The sequence below is a fragment of the Papaver somniferum genome, unplaced genomic scaffold (assembly GCF_003573695.1).
Source record: "Papaver somniferum cultivar HN1 unplaced genomic scaffold, ASM357369v1 unplaced-scaffold_84, whole genome shotgun sequence".
NCBI classification, from domain to species: Eukaryota; Viridiplantae; Streptophyta; class Magnoliopsida; order Ranunculales; family Papaveraceae; genus Papaver; species Papaver somniferum.
In genome coordinates, this window is record NW_020651415.1 from 1,188,460 (window position 1) to 1,200,686 (window position 12,227).

Consider the following 12,227-nt stretch of genomic DNA (forward strand, 5'->3'; position numbering starts at 1 on the left):
GGTCAAATATCGGCCGTATCGGTCGATACGAAATTTTCCTACATTTCCCGATATGAGACTGTATTGGTCGTTTTCTATAAAGTTTAAGGGTAATTTTGGCGAAGAAAGTCTTCCAGGTGGTAGTAGAGGTGCATGTAGCTCTCGAAGCAAGTTATTAAAGTTACTCTTTTGTTTTTTTGATAAAATTGATGTTATCTATTATATCTTATCCGAAAATGTGTGGAGAAAATGTTTAATATAAAATTATAGTCTCTAAATCTAGAACCGATATTATACCGATATTTCAACGATAATATCCCCGATATAAAATCGTACCAGTGTATCGGTCCCGGCCGAGATGAACCGATATCCGATATTAACTACGTTGACTATAATTAAAGCCTGCCTGCAATTGCAGTAGCAAGCCTCCACTTGAGCTATTAGCTATTCCCTACAATCATCAATACTTACTACACATCTCAAACCTGAATCACCGCCATTTAAACCTGAACTCCACAGTTCAATTTCAAACTTCAAACTCTAACCACTAGCAGTGTAATACTCATTCCATCTTCATCATCACAACCACAGAATACTTTTGAAAACTTCATATGCAGTTTAGGCATACACATTCCAGACTACCTCTCTGCATTACAACATCACAGCAGCTACAACATCAACATCAATTCACTTATTTCATTCAAACACTATGGCCCAACCAATGTAGTTAATATCGGATATCGGTTCATCTCAGCCGGGACCGATACACTGGTACGATTTTATATCGGGGATATTATCGTTGAAATATCGGTATAATATCGGTTCTAGATTTAGAGACTATAATTTTATATTAAATATTTTCTCCACACATTTTCGGATAAGATATAATAGATAACATCAATTTTATCAAAAAAACAAAAGATTAACTGTACCAACTTGCTTCGAGAGCTACATGCACCTCTACTACCACTTGGAAGACTTTCTTCACCAAAATTACCCTTAAACTTTATAGAAAACGACCAATACCGTCTCATATCGGGAAATGTAGGAAAATTTCGTATCGACCGATACGGCCGATATTTGACCGAAACGGCCGATATTATAGGGCGAATATCGTATCCCCGATATCCTTCTTATCATATCGTTCTGGGCCGATATCCGAAATATCCCCGATATATCGGCCGATACGGCCGATATTGACTACATTGATTATAGTTGTATTTGTAATCGATTATGAAGTTTATTTCGAAAGAATATACTAATTGCTTTTGTTAAGAATGTGTTGTTTGATAACGAGATTAGATGTGTTGGTAACCTTGGTAGAGTTTCTGTTCAGTTGTAACATAGAAGGGTGCATTAGAGTTTTGGCCTCTGTTATGGCATAGCTTTATGCATAGTCATCCCATTCATCTGACTCAGCATATCTGACTGAGTTAACTCAGTGACCAGACCTGATTAGACTTGACTCAGTAGACGTTGCCCGATTTGACTCAGTTGACTCAGTTGATCCTTGACTTGACCTGGACTCAGATGTGGACCGAGCCTTTGACTTTTCCAATAATCAAATCTTCCATATCTTGAACTCAAACCGAATCCTAAATTTTTCTCAGATCCATATTTTCTTCCTCTTCGGCTTAATCGACAACAACCTAAGTTCCTTCATCATCTACACAAACCCATCATTTAACATCCTCAATCAATTCTCGCTCTAATCTCAAAAACCTCACCGGAGAAAACAAGAAGAAAAGAAGAAGAGCAGAGAAAGAAAAAGAAAAGAAGAAAGAATAAGAGAAAACAGATTCTCTTCGATCGGTTGAGGAGATAAGGTCCAAAGGAAACACTAGGACACACAATTGCATTGATAAGGGGAGCCACAACGTGTCTGTGTTTCATACAATACAACCGTGTGATATTTAGACGGGTAACGGGTTAAACCCGCGGGTTTACGGGACGGGCCGGGTTAACCCGTTTTCCCACAAGCCACACTCAATTGGTTGATCCCATCGTTTCCGGTGCGTAGCACGGGTTACATATTAGTATTATATATACTTTCTGATTGATCATTATTTGTGGGTGGAACGTTTTCGAAATAATCCAAAGTTTAGTTTGAACTAATTAAATAAATAATCATAAGATAAAAGGATAGATTATTATAGGGATAGCTAATCTGCAGATTACAGTCTCGTCTTGATCAAACTCAGGTTGAGCAGGGATCGGATGGACCGGTTTTTACCTCATCCGCATCTAATCCAATTCACTACGGATTTTAAATTTGGCATCCGCATCCAATCAAACATCCAAAGGATTTGCATCAATGGATGCACCGTTGAACGGATTGGGTGCGAATAATCTAATGGATATGTGTTAGTTAAAATTTATAACGAACAAATACAACAATATAGATAACTTCTTATAGAACCTACACACTTTATATATGTAGATTAATATAGAAGTGTCATGGACAACACTCCAAAAAAACACCTTAAAAATTCCAAAACTATCTACATATTTGTTAGAACTATATAAATGCCTTAATCCAACGTATATGGATGTCCAACGGATTTTCAGGGTTGCTTATGGGCCCATTCCGTAATCCGTTGAATGTCAAAAATTACATCCGAATCCAATCCATTGGCGAACGGTCCGAATCCATCCACAAAAATACGGTTGGTCTTGGTTAAACTTGCGGATTACTGATAAAATGCTCACCTGTAAATAGTATAATATTTTCTCCTTTACCAATCAAAAAATTAAATAAATTTCAGCCCAGATAGTTAACGGTTAATAGCCCAAACCCTAAAATTCTCTAAATCCAAAGTGACGAATGAAAATCTCAAAAAACCGGAAATAGTTGGGTGAGTTCCTGATTTTTTTTACTGGTGGGATTATGAGAGAAAAAATAGGATTTGGTGGTACATCTCGTAAATCTTATCGAAAATTTTAGAAAATTCTAGAATCATAGGATGGATAAGTACCGATGAACGGGAATATCTCAAAACTCATGATTGGATAGGTCTTATTAAACGACTTGTATAACTTGTAAATACTCCGGTCAACTAGAACAATAACCTGTGAATACCTAATATTAACATCGAGCGTTGGAGTAATCTTTTGCAAGTACCCTTCTGTGTATTTGGAGAAGATAGCTGCATAGCTGGAGTAACAATCAGATAAAAGTAGATCGTTGAGGTGAATAGTTTGTTTTATTTTATTTTTTGCCCAAAACTTATAAATAGAATTCACATATTTCACTTCAGTGTTACACTTAATGGTGTTTTGTGCAATTCATCCCTTGTGTTTTCAAGTTCTATAATAAATACTTAACATCCATATAGATTAGATTTGTTTTTCCGATGACTTTGTAGTCTCTATTGGTAATGATGATATGCATACATTGTTTTTCCGTCACAAGTAAAGTCTGCTTATGTTGTTTCGATCCTCTGTTTCACTTATCGTGCTAGATGTGTGGAGATAGGGAACAATTGAGATGATCGCAAGGTGTGAGATTCATTTCATTTTTTTTTTCTATTTGTTTTTCAGGATCATACTTGTGACGAAACAATAACAAGATGGGTATTGGAAGAGGTCCAAGAGCTGATGTGAGGAGTTCAATGGCTGTTATTGTTGTCCTTGTTGCTCTCAGCTTAGTTGGTGGTTGGATGATGACATCTTCGTCAATTGTTCCTCTGCAAAATACAGAATTTTCTAGGGATGGGGAGGTAGATACTGTCAATAAACCTAATTCTACACAATTTGAAGATAATTCAGCAGTCGTACATGAAGATGCGAAAAAGGGAGATTCGAAGCAGATCTCACCTCAGGATTTAACATCTCAGAAATCTGAGGGGAGTGGAGGTAATAAGGTTCCCGATGCAGCTCAGCACCAGTCTACCACACAAGATGGGGCATTTTCTACTCAAAGTTCAGAGTCAAAGAATGAAAAGGAATATTCTGTTACAAAAGATGAGAGTGCTTATGAGTATAAATGGAAACTTTGTAACGTCACCGCCGGGCCAGATTATATACCTTGCCTAGATAATATATATGCTGTTACACATCTTCAAAGTACTATACACTATGAACATAGAGAAAGGCACTGCCCTGAAGAGCCACCAACTTGTCTGGTTCATCTGCCTCAAGGATATAAAAAATCTATTAAGTGGCCTAAAAGCAGGAATAAGGTAAATGATTACCTTTTCAACATCGCACAATCACAATTGTTTCCTTTCTCGTAGTCTATCTGATCAAAATGTGTGTGTTCTCCTGCAGATATGGTATTCCAATGTTCCCCACACTAAGCTTGCAGAAATAAAGGGGCATCAAAATTGGGTTAAAGTTAGTGGAGAGTACCTAACATTTCCTGGTGGTGGAACTCAGTTTATGCAGGGCGCCTTGCCTTATGTTGAATTTATCGAAAAAGTAAGACTTTTTATCCCTACGGATTTACGATCTATGTGTTATTATAGCTAAGTGGGTTTACTTTTCTTGAATGATATTGACGAAGTTATGATTCTTTGTAGGTTGCGTGTGGTTACCTTAACTTACACGGTTTAATTAGTAGTACTTAGTTGACCTATTGCATTTGTTCAACTTGTATTAAGTGAAATATCGACAATATTAAAATGTTGGTATGTCATGTTTTTGGCTTTACATTTCCTGAATAAAGAATGGCAGTTAAAGGTTGGAAAGTCATCGGGGCAGCAGTTTTTCCCCAACATTTTTCTCATTGTCTATGTACTTTTAATATTTTATAAGTATGGAAGCATACCCCGAACAATAGGTGATTCCCCACTGGATAGATAGGTTAGTGTGTTTTCCTATTTCCTTGATTATTTCTCACACGAGGCATACCTAACCTATGTATACCTTGATATATCTTAGTTACATAGTAGCAAGATACTGGAAAGATATGCAGTTGAAATATACCAAGAGGAATAGGGGTGGCGGAAGCTCAATGTGATTCATGTCCTCATGTGCATAACCGTTGTATTTTATATTGATCACAGGAGTTGGCTGATATATCATGGGGAAGGAAGAGCCGTGTGGTATTGGATGTTGGATGTGGGGTAGCCAGTTTTGGTGCATCTCTCTTTGACAAAGATGTTCTTACGATGTCATTTGCTCCAAAGGATGAGCATGAGGCCCAAATTCAGTTTGCACTTGAAAGGGGTCTCCCAGCTCTATCAGCCGTGATGGGCACAACAAGACTCCCTTTCCCTGGTGGAGTGTTTGATCTTATCCATTGTGCTCGTTGCAGGGTTCCATGGCATATCGAGGGTATCCTCCTTCATCTTGTTATCTCTTATAATTCCTTTTATCTGATGCTTGAATTCTTATATTGAAAATTCACTATAATGTAACGATGCAGGTGGTAAACTTCTCTTAGAATTGAACCGTATTCTGAGACCTGGTGGATACTTTGTCTGGTCAGCTACTCCTGTTTATCGGAAAGAAGCCGAAGACTTTGGGATCTGGAAAGGTAGATTTTTCCTCCTCTCTGATAGTTAAATACGAGGAAACACTAAATGCAACTAATGCTGTCTACTCTTGTTTTATTATATCTTCCAGTCATGTCTCCACTAACAAGCTGTCTATTCTTCTTTCACGATATTTTGCAGCTATGTCTGCACTAACAAAGCAGATGTGCTGGGATTTGCTGATAGTTAAAAAGGATTCATTCAATGGTGTTGGGGTTGCAATATATAGGAAGCCTTTATCCAACGAATGCTATGAAAAAAGACCAGAAGATGACCCACCTCTATGTAAAGAATCTGATGATCCAAATGCTGCCTGGTAATTTTCTTAGTTGCTCCATAGTTTAAGCTTGTCTTCACTGTTAGTTGATTATGACGTGTTTGAAATGGTGTAGGAACATTGTCTTCACTGTTAGTTGATTATCACATGTTTGAAATGGTGTAGGAACATTACACTGAAATCATGTATGCACAAGTTGCCAATAGAAGCATCAGAGCGTGGGTCTCAGTGGCCAGATCAGTGGCCGTTGAGGTTGGAAAAGCCACCTTACTGGTTGAATGGTGCGGGACTTGGAGTCTATGGAAAAGCATCCCCAGAGGATTTCATCGCGGACCACGAACACTGGAAACGTGTTGTCACAAATTCTTATCTACACGAAATGGGAGTTAGCTGGTCTGACGTGAGAAATGTCATGGATATGAGATCAGTTTATGGAGGGTAAGCATGCTAAATTACAACTTTCAATCAAACTGTTACTTTTGAATAATTGTTCTTATTGGTACAGCTTGAAATTATGCTAATCTTTTATTTGTGAGTGTGTTTCCTTATAATATAGTTGAAACGAATTTATGATGCGATCTTTATTTCTTAAGAGCTTAAGACTGCGTATCCTTGGTTCTATTCTAATCCTATATTGGTGTTTGTTTGTGCATGCAGTTTTGCTGCTGCGCTCAAGGATTTGAATGTGTGGGTAATGAATGTGGTTACGATAGATTCACCAGACACACTCCCCATAATATATGAACGGGGTCTATTTGGTATCTATCATGACTGGTGTGAATCCTTTAGCACCTATCCTAGGTCCTATGACCTTCTTCATGCTGATCATCTTTTCTCTAAGCTCAAACTCAGGTTTGTGCTATGATTTCCCCTTTTTTTTTGTTACTGTGTGTATGTATATTCTCAATTAGGATTTCCTCATGTGATATTCTCATCCCAAAATCAGCCAAATATGGCTTACTGTCCTGTACAGTTGTTTTAAACACCAAGATCAATGTTAAAACATCTTTTGCCCTTTCTACATTACATCTATTTCCATATTTTGGGTTCTTTTCCAATCCTTGTCCGTATACATACAACCCAACCCAACCTAACCGAACAAGTGTTTCTGGTAATGCTGTTAACAAGTTTCAAGAATGCAGCCCCATATAGTAGAATTTTTATGCTCTCACATTAATAATATATGAGAAAATATTTTCACTTGTTTGGGTGTATCATGAATTACATAGCCCAGTGCCTTAGGATTCACCAAGCATCAAATTGCGGTTTGATTGAATGTGTTTCAAAGTATACTGTGTTTAAGTATTATTTTATGGTTCTGCAGGTGCAGCTTAGTAGCCGTGATAGCAGAAGTTGATAGGATATTAAGGCCAGACGGAAAATTGATAGTGCGTGACAAAGTTGAGATTATCAAGGAGCTGATGCAAATGGCAGAGTCTTTGCAATGGGAAATTCGCTTAACCAACAACAAGGAAAATGAAGGATTGTTGTGTCTTCAGAAAACTACCTGGCGGCCAAAAGTGGTAGAAACAATTGCCTTAGCCACTGCTTAAGCTTTTTCTCTGGGTTTTTGTTCATAGATCTTTAGGTATCTTCTAAAATCTTTAGCAAAGCAGCTCACGGCTAGAATTACTGATATCTTTGATGGTTTTGACTTATCTACTTCGATTTATAATTTTAACGGTATGTAACCCGTGCTACGCACCGGGTTTGTCGGGAATTGCCAATTGGTGTGGCGAGGCTTCGCCCCGCACCCGTTGTCCAGATATATTAGAATATCTTAGATTTTTTTATAATCATTTTTATGGAATATGCGGAGTTTAAAAGACGTTCACATAATGAACGGCGCGGGTTATAACCTCAAAGGGGTTATAACTCATCCATAAAAAATCCGTCCGAACAAAACTGACACAAAAGCCCCAATTGTCATAAATTGTCTAAACTACCCTCCTCTAATTTCACCCAAAAGAAACTGTCCAAAACCCCCTCCACTCATTTAATGTTTTATAACGTTCGATAACGGACAAAAAACCTAAAAAATTCGCTCTCTTCTTCAACTCTTTCTTCAGCTTCTTCAAAACCAACCCAGAAAAATTCCAGATCTGCTGTAGTTTCTTCATAGCGAAAACAAGAATTCAATCTCGATTTTAACTTCTTCTCTTCTTCTATGGTTACGTATTTCATCAACTGCAGAAAAATCTAACCTAAATCAATTCATTTTTCAGACAAAAATCGTCTAAAACCAACAAAAAATGGTGAAGAAAAAAATCAACGGGAGAAAAAGAAAGATGATAAGCTTAAGAAAACAACGAAACTTCCTCCAAAAGGTAAGAAAAATATTCAATTATTCTTCATCAATGGTTTCTGTTTTACGTTTGGGATGTAACCAGATTTTTTGGGTTTAGGTTTCATTTGATTTATTGCGTTTTCAGTTTGATTTTTGGTTTCATCTGTTAGATTAAGGTTTGATTTGTTAGGTTTAGGTTTAATTGAAAACTAATTTCAATTTTGGATGTGTTTATTGTTCTTCTGTTAGGATTCAAGTTTGTGTATTCTGTTGGCCCTGTTTATTGCATGTTACTTTTTGATGAAACCAAATTCGAGTTACATCATCTTCAGTTAATGGGGAAAAACAAATTTCTATTGTTGCTGGTTTGATGTTAACAGATTTGTGATGAAACCATAAGATGTTCATTTTTTTGATGAAACCAAAAATTGGTTTCATCATTTTTAGTTATTGCTTAACTTCTAGAGTTATGGTTTCATCACTTTTCAATTATGCTTATGGTTTCATCACTACTACATTTCTAAGTTTTAAAAAAAAATCTAAAATTTTTATTCCCTTCACAAGTCTGAAAAGAACCCATTTTTACCACAATTACTACAACATTTGAAAATACATCAAATTTTTGGCGCCGCTGACGCCGATTTGTGCTTAGGTAAATTTTTTTTAGGTTTATTTGTTCCTTTTTACGTTTCTTTTTGTGTCTTTGATTTACAAGTTTGAAGTGGAATACTAAGGGCTTGGAATATAGCTAAAAGCTAAAAGAGAAGAAAAAAGAAGACAAATAATTTTTTAGGATTTAGTTTTATCATTTTAATTTATTTATTTTTTATTTTAATTTTTTATTATTAATTTTTTTTAGATTTTTTTTTTTGAATTGTATTAGGAAATATTGTAATTATTTTTTTTCCTTTTGGACTTTAATTTGGACCTTTGGACTTAATTTTTTTTTTTTAAAACCCTACGGAAGGGTTATTTTAAAATATATATTATTAAACTGTGTGCAGGGAAGGACGACGATTACGATATCGTTTTAGCCCCTCGGGTTCGCACACTGACACCGGAGTCAGTGGCCCGAGTCGACTACAACGGTTCATCGCCCGTCTGGTACGGGAGGTAAGTCCATCGAAACACCCGCGAATCTCCTGTAAGCGGGTTTACTGTCTGCCTTAAGGTGATTATTTGTTGAGGACTGCACCGATTGTTTTTAAATTCCTAGTAAAGGGCAAGAATTGACCATATAAAATAAGGGTTCGGATTTCATCACCGTTCCCTTTTTGCCCGCCTTAGGATAACGAAACCTAACGCTAACCCAAGCTTAAAATTTGATTAGAACGAGACCAATAGGGTAACGAGCTTGTTAGGAAAGTTTTTCGAAGGATATTGGTTACTCTTTTAAGAATTCTTCGAAGTTCATGAAGGTTTCTTTAAGTTGAAACGTGCCGTCTTGTAATGCCGGCGAGACCTTGGGTGTCAAAGCTCCATTGAGCTTCCCTCGTCTCTGTTTCACTTACATTAGCTCGGATTGATTTCAGAGAGGTATGCTCAAATTGTAACGAATTCTCTTTCGAGAGATAGAAGCTGGTCTAGAAACAATCTAAGTGGAGCCATCATGTTTTTTGTTTCTAGCAATCTTTAGGTTTGCTTTGGTGGAGTCAGCCTGCTGTGTGTTTTTTAAGAAAAACCTTCCTTGTTAGGATTGTTATTTCTTTTTGATTTTTTTTAGTGTATGCCCGACTTCCTAAAAGGACGGGTTTGGAAAAGAGATACTCTAGGTCGATTGATTAGTGAAAAACCTAGTAGTTCTTGTGGAAGTAGGGAGCTCGAAGATTCTTCTTTTGAGAGCCCTGTTTTTGGAAACTTAAGTTTTGAGAACTTATCTCTGAGTGACGCAAGTACCCCTAGTACTTCAGTTGTGCCAACCATGACAACTTTGAAGCCTTGTTAAACCCAGCTAGGACCTCTCGTCCGTCATGTATCAAGTTAGCTGAAACTGAGGCAACTTATGAATTGAAACCTGGGACCATAAAGATGCTCCCAGTCTTTTTAGGGAAAGAAAATGAAAACCCCTATTTTCATACTAGGGATTTTGAGGAAATTTGTAGTACTCTACGAATTAGAAACCTAGATGATGATGCTTTGAAACTTAGGTTATTCCCTTTTTCTTCAAGAGATAAATCCAAATCTTGGCTATACAGTTTGCCTTTTGAATCAATATAAACCTATGACCAACTTACATTTGCCTTTTTACAGAAGTTTTTCCCTACGCACAAAATATCGTCTATTAGGACGCAGATCTGTACTTTTTCTCAACAAGAGGGAGAATCTTTATACAGGTATTTGGAAAGGTTTAATGACTTGTTATCCCAAAATCCCCAGCATGGTTTAGGAATGGATAGGATAGTTCAGATCCTTATGAGGGTTTGGATTATTCGACAACTACCATGGTTGAGTCTTTATGTAGCGGTGGATTAGAAAATAAAACTGTTGAGCAGGCGTGGATATTTTTGAATGAAATCGCTGAAAAGACCCAGCAATGGGAAAATAATAGGGAGCCCAAGAAAATAATTCTTCTAAATAGAGGAAATGTTAATAGGTTATGAGTCTGATGCCAAATTTGCCGCTATAGCAAAGAGGTTAGAAGTTTTAGAATTAGGTCACACTAGTGGTAGAGTGGAGCCTTTTCGGGAAGGACAGAATACTGAAGAGCAAGCCAATGCTCTTTATAATAACACTGGATTCGAGAACCGTCAGAGGTTTGACCCGTACTCAGAAACCTACAACCCTGGTTGGAGAAACCATCCTAATTTCTCTTGGTCTAAGGGCCATAGTCAAGACCAGTCTAGTAATTTTCAGCCTCCTCCAGGTTTTGGTTATAATAAGAACTCTTCAGGTCAAGCCCAGTTCCAGAACCCTTCTGAGAATAGACTAACTAGCGTGGAGGAATCTCTTAGTATATTAAAAAAGATCCAAGAGATGTTCGTAGAGGCCCAAGATATGTTAATAAAGAACCAGGCTAGTTTTCGAGAGGAAACTAATCAGAATTTTCTAAATAGTAACAAGGCTATTGCTAGGTTAGATATTCAAGTTGGCCAAATAGGTAAAATTCTAAGTGAGAGAGATAATGAAAGTTTTCCTAGTCAGACACAACCTAATCCTAGAGGAGTTCATGAAATAGGAGGAAGATCATATGATCATGTGAATTCCGTTACAACCCTTAGGAGTGGAAAGAGAGTCGACAACAAGGTTTCCATACCTGATAGTGAACATGTTGTAGTTCACCCTTCTGAGCCAGGGAATGAAGAGACTTATAGAGTCTCTAAAGATACCAATGAGGGTTCTATTGAGCCCGTCTTTGTCCTCAGAGCCCCATTTCCTCAGCTATTAGTACAAACAAAAAGTGAATCCAGCTTTAATGATATAATGGAGGTTTTTCAGAAAGTTACCATAAACCTTCCGTTACTAGAAGCAATTAGGAAACTATCGGCTTATTCCAAGTTTCTTAAGGATATGTGTACCCGAAAGCGAAAGCTTAGTGTCCCTAAAGAAGCCTTTTTAGCTAGTCATGTAAGTTCGATCATTCAGAACACCACAACTCCTAAGTATAAAGACCCAGGTTCCCCTACCATTGCTTGAACAATAGGAAAATACCGGGTAGAAAGAGATTTACTTGACTTAGGAGCCAGTGTGAATTTACTGTCATACCATATGTACTTAAAACTAGGACTTGGTGAATTGAAACCTACCAAGATAACACTCCAGTTAGCTGATAGGTCTGTCAAAATTCCTCGTGGTGTGATACAGGATGAACTTATTGAGGTCGACAAGTTTATTTATCCAGTGGATTTCATTGTCCTAGATACCCAACCTTTCCCTTACCCAGAGAACCAGATACCTGTAATTTTAGGTCACCCATTTTTAGCGACGTCTAATGCACTCATAAACTGTCGAAATGGTATCATGAATATATTTTTTGGTAATATGACTATTGAGCTGAATATCTTTAATGTAAATAGGATACATTCTGAGCTATATAACACATGCATTCAAGAGGTAAACATGATAGAAACCTTAGTGCATGAGTCATTACCAAACACCGTATCGGAAGATCCGTTAGAGAGTTGTCTACCCCATTTTAGCCTGGATTTCGACGATGATGGTTTCATCCCTTTTCAATTATGCTTATGGTTTCATCATTTTCCAAGTGTAT

The 12,227-nt window shown here is 37.2% G+C and overlaps 1 protein-coding gene across 1 annotated transcript; it reads left to right on the forward strand.

The window, feature by feature from the left end:
- Positions 1 to 3,548: 3,548 nt before the first annotated feature.
- LOC113345890 (probable methyltransferase PMT26) lies at positions 3,549 to 7,286 on the forward strand. The gene is made up of 8 exons (XM_026589543.1): positions 3,549 to 4,160; positions 4,249 to 4,398; positions 4,986 to 5,256; positions 5,348 to 5,458; positions 5,598 to 5,772; positions 5,899 to 6,171; positions 6,391 to 6,585; positions 7,058 to 7,286. Exons 1-8 carry the CDS (start codon positions 3,549 to 3,551, stop codon positions 7,284 to 7,286), a joined length of 2,016 nt encoding a protein of 671 aa, XP_026445328.1.
- The last annotated feature ends 4,941 nt before the right edge of the window (positions 7,287 to 12,227 follow it).